The sequence below is a fragment of the Syngnathoides biaculeatus genome, chromosome 1 (genome assembly GCF_019802595.1).
Source record: "Syngnathoides biaculeatus isolate LvHL_M chromosome 1, ASM1980259v1, whole genome shotgun sequence".
NCBI classification, from domain to species: domain Eukaryota; kingdom Metazoa; phylum Chordata; class Actinopteri; order Syngnathiformes; family Syngnathidae; genus Syngnathoides; species Syngnathoides biaculeatus.
Window position 1 is genome coordinate 6,255,661 of NC_084640.1, and position 17,507 is coordinate 6,273,167.

General features: G+C 43.9%; 1 protein-coding gene across 13 annotated transcripts in view; it reads left to right on the top strand.

Annotated features, from left to right (window-relative positions):
• The window catches only part of ngly1 (N-glycanase 1), an 81,130-nt gene that overhangs the window by 48,233 nt on the left and 15,390 nt on the right, over positions 1-17,507 (top strand). For 10 of the 13 annotated variants that reach the window (XR_009798601.1, XM_061844602.1, XM_061844402.1 and 7 more), the window contains exons 8-10: positions 193-303; positions 395-580; positions 4,470-4,655. Coding sequence is in view for 11 of the 13 variants with exons in the window: in XM_061844602.1 (XP_061700586.1) it covers positions 193-303; positions 395-580; positions 4,470-4,655 (483 nt within the window). In the remaining 2 variants the exon portion in view is untranslated. Of the gene's footprint in view, positions 1-192; positions 304-394; positions 581-4,469; positions 4,656-16,341; positions 16,478-16,545; positions 16,624-17,507 lie in introns of all 13 variants that reach the window. The other 3 variants (XR_009798540.1, XM_061844486.1, XM_061844681.1) reach the window with 2 other exon arrangements.

Genomic DNA, 17,507 nt, shown 5'->3' on the forward strand with positions numbered 1-17,507 from the left:
CTGTAGTTGTTTGTCTGACTCTGCCCTTCAATTTACTACCACCTAGTCCAGGGGATCGAATCAGAAGTCAGTTGGTATAGGCTTCATTACCCTCTATTGGAATGAAGATACACGGAAAAGGAAATGAGTGGACAGATGAAATATTTATGTGACAAAGAAATGCTCCTAAAACTCTTTGGGTATGTGTTGCAGGTTGTTGATGTAACATGGAGGTATTCCTGCAAACATCCAGAGGTTATGTCAAGAAGGACTCGTGTTCGGGAGACCTGGTTGCTGCACACCATTATTAGACTCAATGGTTTGGTAGGTGTTTCCCCTTTCAAATATTCCTATGAAACTAAGTACTGAGTTGACAGTAATGTAAAACTAGCTTAATTTGAATTCCTTGCTACAGAGACAGCAGTCCCTGAGTGTTGACAGGAAAATAGAACTCTCAGAACGGCTGCTTGTTGAACTTGTAGAGTTCGTTTGCCCCAGGATCCCAAAACAAGGCGAGTTGGGAGGGCGCATCTCTGGGTCTTTGGGCTGGAGAATAGCAAGAGAAGAGATGGGAGATGCCAATTCAGGGACTACAAACCAGGTACTGTATAATAAAGCAAATGCGAGTCGTACTGTAGCATAAAAAGGCCTCAGCCTAATGTGAAGTTTTTTTTAATTACTCAAAGGGATTTTAGCATTTTTTTTAAGGAAATATTGTTAATGGAACAATACAGTGAAGAAAAAAATATTTGAACACCCTGCTATATTGCAAGTTCTCCCACTTAGAAATCATGGAGGGGTCTGAAATTTTCATTGGAGGTGCTTATCCACTGTGAAAGAGGTAATCTAAAAAGAAAAATCCAGAAATCACAATGTATGATTTTTTTTTAACAATTTATTTGTGTGATACAGCTGCAAATAAGTATTTGAGCACCTGTCAGCTAGAATTCTGACCCTCAAAGACGTCTTAGTCCATCTTTAAAAGTCCACCTCCACTCCATGTGTTATCCTGAATCAGATGCACCTGTGTTAGCTGCATAAAGACCCCTGTCCACACCATACAATCAGTAAGACACAAACTTGTAACATGGCCAAGACCAAAGACCTGTGCAAAGACACCAGAGACAAAGTTCTACAACTCCACATGGCTGGAAAGGGCTATGGAGAAATTGCCAAGCAGTGTGGTGAAAAAAAGGTCCACTGTTGGAGCAATCATTAGAAAATGGAAAAAGCTAAACATGACAGTCAATCTCAATCGGAGTGGAACCCCGTGCAAGATATAACCTCGTGGGGGCTCAATAATCCTTAGAAAGGGGAGGAGTCAGCCCAGGACTACACGGCAGGACTTGGAGTTGAATTATATGACTGTCAAAACCCTAAACCTCTCATCAACAGATAGGGCTTTGTTTATAATACAACTCTTCTCTGTGGTAAATATTTTCCGGGTGGGTTGTGCTAACAGCTGGCAATGATGTGGGTGTGGGGTATTTTTGAGCGATTTCTTTGATTAAAATACCAAGAACAACACCAATAGTAAGATTGACGTATATTCCTGCTCTCTCTCTCTTGGTCCGAAAAGCAATCAGATCATCTGTAGGAATCACGGTTCACAATGAAACAACAATAAACAATCAAATAAAAGTGCAATTAAGAGTCTGTAGCAGGGCGGAGCATAGAACAATGAAACCACTTAGTTCCTTTTCCCTCCAAGCAGATGGCTTTGGAGCTACGAGCACTCACCTTGTGTGGGCCAGACCAATGGGGTTCTGAGCACTTATGGGAGAGTCGTTTAAGGTAAACAGATGACCATTCAGGAAGATCATGTGTAGGAGGTGGTGATAGAAGAGAGTCCTGGATCTGTAAGGAGAAATTCGAAGCAAAAGAATGCAGTTGTGTCCAAAACAGTTAATGAGAAAACTTGGGGGAGACAACGCCCTCCTCCAGCGGTTGGAGTGAGGAGGAAGGGCCAGGCATCAGACGACCTGTAAGAAGTTCGTAAGAAGAGAAACTAGTCGAGCAAGACACAGTTTGTCTCACAGACATTCGAGCAAGGGGAAGAACCTGAACCCAGTTCATGCCGGAAGACGTACATTTTTTCGTCAGTTTTTCCTTCAACGTGCGATTCATACGTTCAAGCGAACCTTGACTGGCGGGGTGGGTCAAATGAACCTGGCAACAGTGTGCGAACATTATGTAGCTGGCAAATATTACTGTCATGACAGTGGGCGTTACACAAGTCAGACATTTTAGGATGCCAGCACATGCCAAGTTTGGTGAACATGGCTCTGGGGCCAATATGAGCCATAGAGTGAGTTTCGGTCAAAATATCTTTTGTTCAGGACAGGCGTTGTGCTGTATTTTAACCAATTCACTATGAGACGGAGGTTCGGGCAGGTCAGGAGAGGATTTGTCTTATAATTGGACAAGCATCTGTGGGACATACCCCGCAGCCTGCTTGGCAGCCAAGTCGGCAGCATTATTGCAGCAAATTAGGAAGCCTATAAGATTCTTTTTTTTCGTACGCTACCTTGCGACTTCCCAGGGTCAAACTTCTCTTATTCGCACTTCTTTATCTCTTATTCTCACTTCTTTATCGCTTATTCTCACTTCTTTATCTCTTATTCTCTTTATCGCAGATTCAATAACTCATATGAGGTATGAACAATCTGATACCAATGACTTCTCAAATTTAGGCAGTTCATTATGCAGAATTCGACACTAAACAGGTTTCTGCTTACCTTTGGTTTTGGTCGCGACCTGGAGAAGTCAGAAGTACAGACGACCACCCTCGACTTGTCTGTAGAACACTCCTGTGTTTCTCATATGTCTCTCTCTATCTCATCTGTCGACGGCCAACGCCCGTCTACCTCCCTCGACTTAAGGTCGAGGTCACCAAGAAATTGGAGGGATTTGCGAGTTTGGACCCTACGCGTATTCGCTGATCAAGGAAGAGATGACCAATGATTAGATGAGTAAATGGATTTATTACAAAAGAATGTGCAATACAGTCGTCAGAGTCCTATCTAGGTATCTGCCGCACACGAGACGTGTGTCTTCTGGCAGGATAGCCCAAGAAGAAGACAAGGGCTGCCCTGTAACACAAGGTTTTTATATGTATGGGTCCATGGTAAAGTGGCTCCCCCCCCCGCAGTCTGGTCTTGGGCCGGGATGGTAACTTTCGGCTCCTTATCTGGTGTCGTTCGTCTCCACGGCTACGCCTGGGAGAGGACGATGCCACCAGCCGGTTTTCTGTGTACAAAGATCAAGGACAGCCACCGCGCTCCACAACACATCCTTGTCTGATTAGCAAATGGACAATACTTTATCAGTTGATTAAATGTATAAGGTCATATTTAAGCAAATAATGAAAGTACAATAAAGTAAAATAGTCTTCACTGTGTTTGGAGGAAGACGAATGATGAGTTCCATCCCAAGAACACCATCCCTACTGTGAGCATGGGGGTGGTAGCATCATGCTCTGGGTTTTTTTTTCTGCACATGGGACAGGACGACTGCACTGTATTAAGGAGAGGGTGACCGCGGCCATGTATTGAGAGATTTTGGGGAACAACCTCTTTCCCTTAGAGCATTGAAGATGGGTCGTCGCTGGGTCTTTCAACATGACAATGAACCGAAGCACGCAGCCATGAAAACCAAGGAGTGGCTCTGTAAGAAGCAGATCAAGGTTCTGGCGTGGCCTAGCCAGTCTCCAGACCTAAAGCCAAGAGAAAATCTTTGGAGGGAGCTGAAACTCCATGTTTCTCAGCAACAGCCCAGAAACTTTTCTGATCTAGAGAAGATCTGTGTGCAGGAGTGGGCCAAAATCCCTCCTGCAGTGTCTGCAAACCCGGTGAACAACTACAGAAAACGTTTGACCTCTGTAATTGCAAACAAAGGCTGCTGTAACAAATAATATTGTTTTTCTCAGGTATTCAAATACTTATTTGCAGCTGTATCACACAAATAAATCGTTACATAACCATACATTGTGATTTCTGGATTTTTCTTTTTAGATTATCTCTCTCACAGTGGACATGCACCTATGATGAAAATTTCAGACCCTTCCATGATTTCTAAGTGGGAGAACATGCAATATCATACGGTGTTCAAATACTCATTTTCTTCTCTGTATATTGTTAGTGGCCATAGGTGGCATTAATACACACTACAATGTTGTTGTCAACTGCCAAACAACTGATGCTCAAGATATCATTTATAGGTCTCCAGGGATCAGAATTGACAGTAATAAATATCTGGATTTTTTTTTTTTTTTTACATCCAACAATATTGTCCTGAGGCTGGGCACACCCTGGAATGATTTCCAGTCAGTCTCAGAGCACTTACAAAAGTTCATACTGTTGGAAAATTAAAGTTTCCAATTACCCGAACGTGCATGTTTTTGGAATGTGTGAGAAAATCCACATATCTATTGAGACTATGTAGGGCTTGATATGAGAGAATTTATTTGGTATTTGTCTTCTTGCCCTCAGGGTCCATGCTATGTGTTCATGCCCACTGAAAAAGAGAAGAGAGACAAGATCATTCATGTTTTGTACAACACGACAAAAGACCAATATTGTCGAGTCTCCAATGATTTTGAGGTCATCCAGTGCTGGGATCGATGTGTGTGGAGTAAGAAGTCTGTCTTTAGGATAGTGGAAAATGACTGGGATATGGTAAGTTTACTGTACAAGATCGCACCTGTCGGTTTGGATGCTTCGGTCATGTGCTCTCAAGTACTGTCCTTCTTCTTGTGTTTTTTTTATTGTCTTTGGAAATATTATGTGACTCGCTGTCTCATGGGAAGACTTGCTAACCATCAGGAAGACTACCGCAGACTTTCCAGAAATTTTTTAAGATCTGCTCAGTTTTGTAATGGAGTCACTCACTGCGGTAGTGACTGTAGTCTTTGGAAATGGAAATGAAGACGGTGTCATAGGTGAAGGCGAGCCAGGATTCAGGTGACGCTATGGAGTAGAGAACACAGAATGGCATTTCCGTCGATCCACCTTGCGAATTACGCTCCTTTCCCATCAGAATGGACGGGCTTCATCTTCTGATAACGACCAGCAAAGACTTCACAATGTTTTGCCACTCTGTGCTTCACAGAGACTTGGCTTATTGAACGCATCCCCGACAGAGGTGTAATGCCACCTGGCTTTCATCTTCACCGTCCGGACCATGTTGACCATGCTAAACAAATGCTCATTGTCAATGAAAAATGGTGCACGGATGTCACCCAGCTCAGCACACACTGTAGCCCACTTTTAGAGTTTGCGTTTTTGAACTGTAAGCCATTCTACTCATCACGTGAATTTGCCTCATTTATTCTTCCCGGTGTTTTCATTCCACCGCAAGCTCGTATGACCGCAGCACTCCTAACTCTCACCGAACAAGAAAATGAAATTCAAGAAAAAACACCCAGACTAACCCCTCAAACTTTTAACAATGCTAAACTCAACCACGACCTTCCTCAATACAACCAGCACATCAGCTGTCCTGCTAGGGAAAATAACACTTTTGACCACTGCTATATGATAGTAAGTCATGCATAATGTGCAATTCCTCATGCACCCCTGGGCTCCTTTGAAAGCTGGTTAATCTTTAATTCCTAAAACCAGTGAACAAGTGGACCAACACAGCTAAAATAGAACTTCAAAGCTATTTAGATTGCACATACTCAAGTCTGTTAGAAAATTCCAATGGTAGCCTGTAGACCTATATGGACATTTTTATATCGTACATCAGTTTGTGTTGAAGAGGTGTGTGTACCAACAAAGTCGTTTCGCACATTCCGTTACAAAAAGCCATTGTTTACCTGTCAATTTAAGCAACTTCTTCGCATATTGTAGTGGGGATAAGGCCCTTATATAATCACACCAGAAACCAGCTGACTAAAGAAATTAACATTTGCGCGAACGACTTTAAATCAGTGTGGCATGCAATAAAATCACCAGCTGTCTGTCCCCTTCCCTACTGCTCTTCTCTCTCTACACAAACTCCACCTCAACACACCTGGCTGTCAAAATCATAATGTTTGCAGATGACATCACAGATGGGTCTCATCAAAGAAGATGGCAAGTCTATGTCTCGACAGGAGATGAAAAGACTGCAGTGGCTCCCACAACCGAGAGCGGAACACACTAAATACTGTGGAGATGATCGTGGACTTCAGGAGGCATCCTTTTCCACAACTTCCCCTCATGCTCTCCAACTGTCTCATGTCAACTTTTGAGACGGATTTTCTGCTGACGCTGTTGCTGGTCGAGCACTGCTGAGGGATGGTCAAGAGGCAGCAGCTGTTGCTGCTGGTTGAGCACCGCTGAAGGATGATCGAGAGGCGGCGTCTGCTGCTGCTGGTTGAGCGACGCCGAGGCGTGGTCAAGAGGCAGCGGCTGATGCTTCTTCTTCGAGTCACTCGAGGCGCCCGAGGATGATCTTCAGAAGCGCAAGACTCGCATGTGGGAGGCTCTATAGTTTTCCGAAGGAGAATCCTATTTGGCGGTGGTATCGGACAGACTGGAGTGAAGTGCACCAAAGACAGAGGTGCTCGGCCGATTCTTCTTCCTCACCATAGAGACGGCACCAGTTATCATCCCACTTCCACGTCAAATGTTGTCATCTTCGGAGGTAGGGTGTTGGCTGGTCCGGAACCAGATAAGATTGACGAGGTCTTTCTTGTACAACTGTACTCTTCCTCCAGATTAGGTCGGGAGGAAGTGAGGGAAAGGATACGGGGTTGGGTAGATGGAGAGCTTGTGCAACTCCTGCGGATGATCGCTAAGCGTGTTTGGGCGTTGAGTGAAGTGATTGGTTTGGGAAGGGAGGAACCGAGTTTGGCCTGCTCGTCTGTTGCAATGGCCTGGGACCCATATAAGTTGGATCTTTTTGGTGGGAGGGAAGGCTGCAAGGTTGGAGTTGATGGAGAGGGTGGAGGGGTCTAAGGCAATGGGGTTGTCGAGGGATTGAAGGAGGGACTTGCAGTCCGCAATAATAGAGGCTGAGGACTAGTTGTCATGATGTCCGAGCCAAGCAATGGCCGTGTTCAGTGTAGCCTTTTCGGCCTGAAAAGAGGTGCTAAATCTCCCAGTGGGTGTGTGCATGGACTGGATCAAGGAGTCTCCTCTGAAGATCACCGCCGTTCTCCGTGCCGTTAAGGGTGGAGCCATTAGTGAAGACGAACAGCTCTGTTGGGCCGTGTGTCGCAAGCATTTACGGAGGTGCAGTTAGTTATTGGGAGGGGGATACAGATTTTGGGATGGGTATAAAATGGATGGGAGGTGGAGGAAGCGGGGGCCATGGAATATTGAGGTTATTTGCAGTTTCCATGTCCGCCGGGTGGAGGTTGAAGTTAAATAGGATACTTCTCCTGCATTTTGACAGGTGGGTCTGGTATAGTACCCTTCTGTCATCGTCGTGGGAAAGGTGTGACCAGTCATCGGCCTTTTTAAGACAGACCAAATCAGCCACTCACATTTGAAAAATGTACAACTGTGGTCATGCCTCCAGATATAAAGTTATGGGTGTGATCCACCAGTCATGCCCACAGACATAATGTTGTGGGTGTGTGTTCTGTTTGTAATTACGAGTGTACCCCTTTAAGAGCGGACGGGGCGGTGTCAGGTAAACTAGGAAGGAGAAGTTGGCTGAGCAGCAGCTTGTTCCGTTAAAAAAAAAAAAAAAAGAAGACCAGGCTGTGGTTCACTTAGAGAGCTCAGGTTTGAGGGAACATTGGTCAAGACTACACAAAATAAGCAGCGTCTTTCAGTATTTATGTATTTGTACCCGTAACAAATATTATGCATGGGATTTTTCGTGCTGGACTGTGCAGATTTGCGAGTGCGATGGCGCTTAAGCGCCTGTCAAATCACAGTGACTGCCAAATTTAACTGGGAGGAGATTAGTGGTAATTGAGCTTCAACAGCGTCGATAGGAGCTGTTTGAAGTTGGCCCGTTCTGGTGCGAGCCGCGTCTGACTGCACCCTACCCAGTTTCTGGATGTTGGAGGAGAAAGCCCATGGTGCCCAGGCAGGAGCTGTGTATCCTGCGAGCGATCTGACGGTCACAATGTAGATTGTCCGCATATCCTGTGGCCACCACCCCCAAGACGTACCCGGCAGTTGTCGCAGGAGGTTGGAGCGCTGCTTCCTGACTTGGCTCAAGTGCTGGACATGTTTGTTGAGCATGAGCTAGTGATTGTATTGAACCCCCAGCAAGGTGGGAGTGGGATTCGTCTTGTGTGTGGAACCCCGAAGTGTGATGTATGGGCACCATGAGGGTTCGGCAACGTCGATCGTGAAGAAGGCAAGTTCTGATTTTGACGTGTTGAGAGTGAGATGGTTGTCTGCGGACAATTGGTGAACTTTGACAGTCTCCGATTCCAGCCTTACCTTCCTGATTACTGCCGCTACAGACCAGCGCCAAGTCATCAGTGTAGGCAGAGACGAAGGTGGAGGACTGGAAGGAGTCTCGCTGGTCGTTGATGTACAGTGAAGAAAATAAGTATTTGAACACCCTGCTATAATTGCAAATTCTCCCACTTAGAAATCATGGAGGGTCTGAAATTTTCATTGTAGGTGCATGTCCACTGTGAGAAATCTTTTAAAAAGAAAAATCCAGGAATCACAATCTATGATTTTCTTTTTTTTAATGATTTGTGTGATACAGCTGCAAATAAGTATTTGAACACCTGTGAAAACCAATGTTAATATTTGGTACAGTAGCCTTTGTTTGCAATTACAGAGGTCAAACGTTTCCTGTAGTTGTTCACCAGGTTTGCACACACTGCAGGAGGGATTTTGGCACATACCGCCACACAGATCTTCTCTTGATCAGACAAGTTTCTGGGATGTTGCTGAGAAACATGGAGTTTCAGCTCCCTCCAAAGATTTTCTATTAGGTTTAGGTCTGGAGACTGGCTCGGCCACGCCAGAACTTTGATATGCTTCTTACGGAGCCACTCCTTGGTTTTCGTGGCTGTGTGCTTCGGGTCATTGTCATGTTGAAAGACCCACCGACGACCCATCTTCAATGCTCTGACTGAGGGAAAGAGGTTGTTCCCCAAAATCTTACAATACATGGCCGCTGTTATCCTCTCCGTAATCCAGTGTATCATGTGCAGAAAAAAACCCCAAAGCATGATGCTTCTACCCCCATGCTTCACAGTAGGGATAGTGTTCTTGGGATGGAACTCATCAACACGGTTAGTGGAATTATGACCCAAAAGTTCCATTTTGGTCTCATCTGACCACAAAACCTTCTCCCATGACTACTCTGTATCATCCAAATGGTCGTTGGCAAACTCAAGACGGGCCTTGAGATGTGCTGGTTTACGCAGGGGAATCTTCCGTGCCATGCATGATTTCAAACCATGACGTCTTTGTGTATTACCAACAGTCACCTTGGAAACGGTGGTCTCAGTGGTGGTGGATGGAACTCATCATTCGTCTTCCTCCAATATAGCAGGGTGTTCAAATACTTATTTTCTTCACTGTATATTGATAGTTCTACATTTTAGAAATCATGGAGGGGTCATAAATTTTCATCGTAGGTGCATGTCCACTGTGAGAGAGATAATCTAAAAAAAATGATCCAGAAATGCCAATGTATTATTTTTTTTCAACGATTTGTGTGACAGAGCTGCAAATAAGTATTTGAACACCTATCAGCTAGAATTCTGACCCCCAAAGACCTGTTAGTCCGTCTTTAAAACTCCTACTCCAATCCATGTATTATCCTGAATCAGATGCACCTGTGTGAGGTTGTTAGCTGCATAGACACCTGTCCACCCCATACAATCAGTAAGACTCAAACTTGTAACATGACCAAGACCACAGAGCTGTCCAAAGACACCATTGACAAAATTGTACAACTCCACACGGGTGGAAAGGGCTACGGAGAAATTGCAAAACATCTTGTTGAGAAAAGGTCCACTGTTGGAGCAATCATTAGAAAATGGAAGAAGCTAAACATGGCGGTCAATCTCAATCGGAGTGGAGCCCCAAGCAAGATACCACCTCTGGGGTCTCAATGATCCTGACAAAGGGGAGGAATCAGCCCAGGACTGCATGACAGGACATGGTCAATGACCTGAAAAGAGCTGGGACCACCATTTCCACGGTAATACACTAAGACATCATGGTTTGAAATCATGTATGGCACGAAAGGTTCCCCTGCTTAAACCAGCACATGTCAAGGCTCGTCTTAAGTTTCCAAATGACCCTTTGGATGATACAGAGGAGTCATGGGAGAAGGTTTTGTGGTCAGATGTGACCAAAATGGAACTTTTTGGTCATAATTCCACTAACTGTGTTTGGAGTAAGAGGAATGATGAGTTCCATCCCAAGAAGACCATCCCTAATGTGAAGCATGGGGGTGGTAGTATCATGCTTTGGGGTTTTTTTTCTGCACATGGGACAGGACGACTGCACTGTATTAATGAGAGGATGACCGCAGCCATGTATTGTGAGACTTTGGGGAACAATCTCTTTCCCTCAGTCAGAGCATTGAAAATGGGTGGTGGCTTTGTCTTTCAACATGACAATGACCGGAAGCACACAGCCAGGAAAACCAAGGAGTGGCTCCGGAAGAAGCATATCAAGGTCCTGGCATGGCCTAGCCAGTCTCCAGACCTCAATCCAACAGAAAATCCTTGGAAGGAGCTGGAACTCCGTGTTTCTTAGCGCCAGCCCAGAAATCTGTCAGATCTAGGGAAGATCTGTGTGGAGGAGTGTGCCAAATCCCTCCTGCAGTGTCTGCAAACCTGGTGAACAACTACAGGAAGTACAAATATCTACTCATTTGCAGCTGTATCACAGAAATAAATCGTTACAAAACCATACATTGTGATTTCTGGATTTTTCTTTTTAGATTATCTCTCTCACAGTGGATATGCACCTACAATGAAAATTTCAGACCCCTCCATGATTTCTAAGTGGGAGAACTTGCAAAATAGCAGGGTGTTCAACTACTTATTTTCTTCACTGTAGCACGGTGTTCAAATACTTATTTTCTTCACTGTTATTTATAAATTGAAGTGGAGACAAAATTGAGTCTTGAGGGAGTCCTCATTTGAAGGTTCGATAGCGCCTTGTTGTAGCATTAACTCGCGCCATACGGTTGGTGAACCAGGCCTTGAACCACTGGACAAATCGAAGAGGCACCCCAATCGCCAGCATCTTCTGGAGGAGTCTGGCATGCCACACCTTATCAATAAGCCTTGTTGAAATTGAAGACAGCAGCAATGGAGCGCAAACGTTTGGAGTGGAACCCATCCATGACGAATTGGGACAGCCGTTGGCATTGATCGGGGGTGTAGTGGTCCTTGCGGAAACCCGCCTGCCAAAGGCTGAGAATCGAGTGCTCCTTGAGCCACCGGGACAAGCTGTTGAGAATGAGTCTCTCCGGAGTTTTGCTAATGGTGGAAGTCAGGGCAATTGGGCAGTAGCTCCCGATGAGTTGAGTGTTTGCCCTTTTTATAGTACGGGCTGATCTCAGCCAGGCTTGTGGGCACCATTGGGCGGTCCAGCTGTTGTTGAATATTTGTATGAGAGCGGGAAGTGCAGCAGCGGGCAGGTGTTTTAACATCTTAGGGCAATCCCATCTGGACCAGCAGCTTTGCCTCTTTTGAGTTGTTTGAGGGCCCGGTGGAGTTCATCAGGCATGAATGGGCACTCGAGGGATTGCCTAGGGGACCCTAGTAGTCTACGAGCATCTCTTCGAAGCTACTCGACTTATCACTTTTGCGCCCACTCACCCTCGCATATTCGATGACAAAGGCCTCAGCCTTGTCTGAGGCATATTCGCAGTTGTCATAGGTAAGAGTCTTGCCCAGGGGTCGGGAACATTTCCGAATGAGAGCCATAAATGCCAAATATTTAAAAACGTAATTTCATTAGAGCCATGCAATACTTTAAAAACTAAATACAGGTGTATTTGGGCATTTATGTAGAACCAACACTAATAACTCTCTGAATTCTTTTAAATAACATTATGATGTTTGTCAGGTTCACCAATCAGACATTCATTAATCAGGGCAAAAAAGGAAGTAAAGACACCAGTTTGAGTCTCGCGAGGAGAGAGGAGAGGAACTGTCTCGTACAATTCACCACTGCACTCTCCGATTATCCTCCCCTGAGCACTTCTATTTATTTAGTTTTAAGACGCCCCTTATTGACATGGATCTTACAAAAAGGAGACAGCAAGCAAAACAGTTGGAAACAAGGTTGTACTGTACATGTTTGTTCATGTGCATGTGCATGTGTTGAAGATTGCTGAATACGTGTGTGATCATCATTTCTTTAAAAGGCAGCAGTTCTAATCGTTCTGGTGATTCAACGTTTTTTTTCTTGCTATCTCCTGGTAGGAGGCTGCCACATTATCTACAGCAGAGCAAAGCATTTTTTTTATTGGAAGCAGATGTATGATAATTCTGATCACAATTATTCCTACATTTCCTCCCTGTTTATCTTACATTTGCTACCACGTTTTTGAGAGCAGAGCAAAGCATTCTTCATTTCAGGCAGGAACAGTAACTGAAAAAGAGCAAGCAAAGCATTTCTTCATTGCAGGCAGGAATAGTAACTGAATTGACTCCTCCGTACAGGGCACTTAACCAGGCCTCTTGAAGTGACGTCACGCCACGTGCGCTAATGTCAGACAAACAATTAGTAAAAATGGCGGCGCAGCAAGGAAAGAATAGAGCGAAACTGTCCGATTTACCGGCTGATTTCTCACTCGCATTCTTAGCTAACAGGGAAATATCGTTGAAAAGCATACAGCAGGGCTTCAAGTATTTCAGCGAGGGGTATTTCAATGGTATTACATGCATATCGGCGGAGAAAGCATTGATATTAGCGCGAGATCTTTCCGGAGTCAGAGGAAGACCGAGAAGCCACATAATATAATATATTATAAACCAAAGACGAATTCGTCATTGACAGTTTCCTACTTTCGTGTTACCTATCACACAGAATCTGTATGTGTATCTGTATAGCCGTATGTGAACCGCCGTATGAAGGAAAAGAAGGGGAGGCTTGATTTACGAGTTGTTTCTCTCGTTTTCTTTGTGTAACGTCACGCACTCCCCGCAATAATTATTCTTGAATTAGTGCCGAACCTACGTAAGTCCCGACCGAGTACGACAATCACGACTTTAGTGTCCTCAAACATCCTTCCTTCAGTCTTGGTGTCTCGGTGCATGTCAAAGGCTTTTAGGACTGCTAGTCCGGTTTAGCTTAGCTCATTAGCCTCGAACAAAGGGACACGTTTGTGCAGTCAGATCATCGCAAAATATCGCTCAACACAGCTCAAGTGTGTCAATCATTCACACGTAGCTATGTTATGCAAGCGAAGAACTGCTAATTCATTTATATGAGACATGTATTGAAAATCAAATATAGGGCTTACCTTCGTGCAAACATATCTGTTCCAGTTGATGGATTCAGTTGATGTTGCGGTCTTCCACAAAGTTTGATCCATCGAAGACATTTTTCGTACTGGGTCTTCGGTTTTGGAAAGGGTACGAATTGAACTCCACTGACTAGCCTTTCAGGATACCTGTCGTCACTATTATAAAGTCCGTGACTACACCTCTTAACCATATCTATTGTTAAAGAACCCAAATACGCGATAAAACGCTAACAAAAGCTATGCTGGGCCATGCAACGTTGTCTGAGGGAACTGCGGCTCCAAAAAAGGGGCGTGGTTTATGCAGATCTCTGGCCTCTGATTGGTCAGCGACGCGGATGACGCAATTTCTACAGAGGGGTCAATTGGAGCAGAGCGAAGCATTTCTTCATTGCAGGCGGAAACAGTTAAATTAAATTTACAATTATTTCTGCATTATCCTCCTGTTTATCCAACGTGCTCAAATCCTCACATCATCTAATAGATCATCCTTTCGGATTTTTTCTACAGTCATATTTACGAAAACATAGTTACACTCGGAGGAAAATATATTACTAATTTCTTGTAATCTTCTGGATCAGAGAACAGGTCTGGAAGAGAGTCATAACGTCATCGTGGTCAACAAGATCACTCTCATTACCCTGTTGTGCCAATAGTGGATATATTTCTGCCAATTTTGAATTTGTCGGGGCAATAGCAGTGGTTATAAGTTGGTTAAGTGATGTCTTTATGGAGGGAATACAACAACATCCACACAATGCATGAATAGCTGCAAACAGCTATAGAAACTAGGACAGAGAACACCAAATTTTTAGATTTGCCAAACTCCCCCCCCCCAACCCCACCCCCCACCACTCAGACCAGACTGATGTGTTTACACCAGAGTGCTCTTTCATCTTGTGGTTCAGGGTGCTGAAGCCTTGAATGGCCCTTGTGAGTGACCCATCAGGTGCTGTGATATTTGGAATAAACAACACTGGTCACCGAACATTGAGCAGTCACCACCCTTCTCGGCCAGGAGCATGTTGACCCCTATGCGGTTCTGGAACGTCATGAGTGAGGTTGCAGCTGGTTGTTCCCTTATGGCAATAAAGCCTGCTTCCGTATAATTACCTAGTTTCTGTATATTGTAATGTATGTAGCTGGTCTCAGATTGTTTAAGACTGTCCAATAAGATATTTTCTGTACTGTTCAGTCGTCCCAATCCAAATCTGGTTCTTTTTCTGTCCAATCGGGAACATTTCATTCTACTAATACAAATTGTCCCAAACTCCACTCTCACTTCAACTCCCGTTAAGTTTGTAATGACGTGTGTGGTGGTGTCCATTCCTTGTGTAATGCATTTAGTTTGTCAGTCAGTCTTGTTCCTGCCACCACGACTGATATACCATCTGGGTACAGATAATCAATCATGATTTTGTCTGGTGTGGGCTGTTACAACTTTACAGTATCTTATACTCCATAGTCACATGCAATGAGTCACTTCCTACGTCATTTTGTGGTTATTCAATCATGTCATGTTTGCAGCAACAAATCTCCTGTTCTTGTGGGAGGTTTGTTTGGAATATCTAAGGTGTAATAATAGAGTGCTGGATTCCTATTTTGTAAAATATTTAACTGTCCTCCCAGAAATTCCTTTTTTTCTTTTTACTTCTATATTTCCTGTCAGAGAGGGAATTAAGCCCAATCCTATTTTTAGCAAGCCACCTCTTCCCAACAAACATATGGGGCAAATTAAAAAGTTGCATTTTGAGAGCATTAGTTGTGACATTTTTGATGGGGAGATGGCTGCTCTCTTCCTCATCTGTGGCCACAATTATTAAATGTTTCGCGTAAAGCTCCGTAAATTTCTCCTTCCTCTGTCAGAAAGGTGTCAACTTTCTTTTTTGTTATTTTGTAGCACTCTTTCTGCGTGTAGTGCTTGGTTCACGTATTGTTACAGGCTGCCAGTCGGTTTGTCAACCTAATATTTTTCATGTTTTTTTTTTTGTAGGATTATTTGAATTTGCATGAAGAGCATTTTTTATTTGAGTGTGATCTTCAAGAATGCCACTGCTTGCTTTAAAACATGCAGTCATTCCAATTCGATATTCTTCAAATGGTTCATTGTTTTATTTTGCTTTTCCAATGGCAGAAAAAAATTGCTTTTTGTCTAAATCTAGCAGAAGTGCGCGATATTGACCCTTGAACTCCCTGCTGCTGTGTGAAAGTACTTTGCTGTCATCCAAATTTGTTGTACTTCCACACCATTTTAGTGGTAAGATTTTCTCAAGTCTTACGTTCCCTGGATGAATTGTTACATCAACTTTATGAGATGTGATACCTTTTATGGCCGTTTTCACATCATCTTGAGTCCAGTTTTTTTTGTGTTGTTGTTTTTTTTTTCTGTGTGTTTCTTTTATTCTATCCCGTAGGTTAACTATATATATATTTTTTGTGTATGTTGAACTGGCCTGTTATCCACAAATTTAGATGTTTTATTTTCGTAGGACATTGGCTTTCTACAAACTTCTAGTCCTTACACCTTAATTTTTTTTTCCAGATGTTCTGTTTCAACTATTTTGCTATTTATCAACTATTTTGCGATTTGTTTTTCCCCTCTTGGAGTTAGTGGTTCACCTAGGGTGACTATACTGACTTCCCCCTGAACAGACAGAACTGACAATTACGTTCTGTTTGAGGTAATTCTCAAGCTTCTACCCCAAGTGGTGGAGAATTCTTACCTCTGCATCCTCAAGCATTTGTCACTCAATTGCCTGTTCAATTGAGGTAGTGAACCTCCACTCACACTTTTACACATGCTCACATACAGGACACACCTTGCCCTTTTCTCAGTTTTATAGACTAATTAGTCTACTCGATAAGGATTAGTATTCTCGAAGTTTGGTTCTGCTGCAGTCACCCAGACGCGCATTCACTAATTCCTCATGAATGTGGGAATTTCCTACTCACCAGAGATGCCTTTACTTCCTTCGGCTTCTCATCAACCCTCAGCCTCCAGACGCAAAGTCGAAGCCCAGTCCCGGAAAGGGTCTCAAGTACCGTGCCCACGGTCTTTGCCTGGACGTCGATTCAGCCCCTGGAAACCTCAGGTATCTCGAGAGCCGGCTCGAAGGACCAAATAAATGTCAGGCGCACCAATCAGACATTCATTAAACGGGGCAAAAAAGGAAGCAAAGACACCAGTTCAATTCTCGGAGGAGAGAGGAGAGGAACTGTCTCGTACAATTCACCACGGTACTCTCTGATTATTCTCAGCACCTCTATTTATTTAGTTTTAAGACGCTCCTTATTGACATGGATGTTACAAAAAGGAGATGGCAAGCAAAACAGTTGGAAACAAAGTGTACATGTTTGTTCATGTACGTGTGCATGTGTTGAAGATTACTGAATACGTGTGGTCATCATTTCTTTAACAGGCAGCAGTTCTAATAGTTCTGATGATTCGACGTTTTTGTTCTTGCTATCTCCTGCTCGGAGGCCACGCGGGAGGGTTATGGTTCTCGATGGTAGTTTAATTCAGGCAGTGGTCATACACAGGTAAGCAGTCCAAAAAGGTAGAAGCACAAAAACACTTGGCAAAAAGGCATGAAACTAGGTCTGATAACTACAAGGGAAAAACTTGGAACATGAACAAAACAAGGCTTGAGTTTAGTGGCACAGGAACGCTACAAAGAGGAAAATAAACTATCAAAACACTTGCTCAGACACAACGATGCAGTATCAAACAGAACAAACTGGCCACTGACAACACAACAAACAAGGCTCATATGCATGGCCAAATTAGCGTCAATGAGGTACAGGTGAGGAGCTTCTGCCGTAGGCAGCTGCACACAGGGCAGTGGCCTAGCCATGCCCCTGTCAGTAAATAGGTTTGCTGATCGAAAATTGAATTACTTAATTACAAGATGTAAACTGTTTGAATACCTGCTAGTTTTGATTTATATTGATCGGTTGCGCCTACCTTACGGTAGGAGCTTGAAGAGCCAGGATTGGAGGATCCGATAGGATCCTGTCCGCTCTGGACCTAGATCAAGTGCCATGCAAGTCCTCAAGGGTGGATAGGGCTGTCCCAACAATCCTTTTGGTGTTTGTCTTTTTTTGTGGCAGCCCCAAACCAG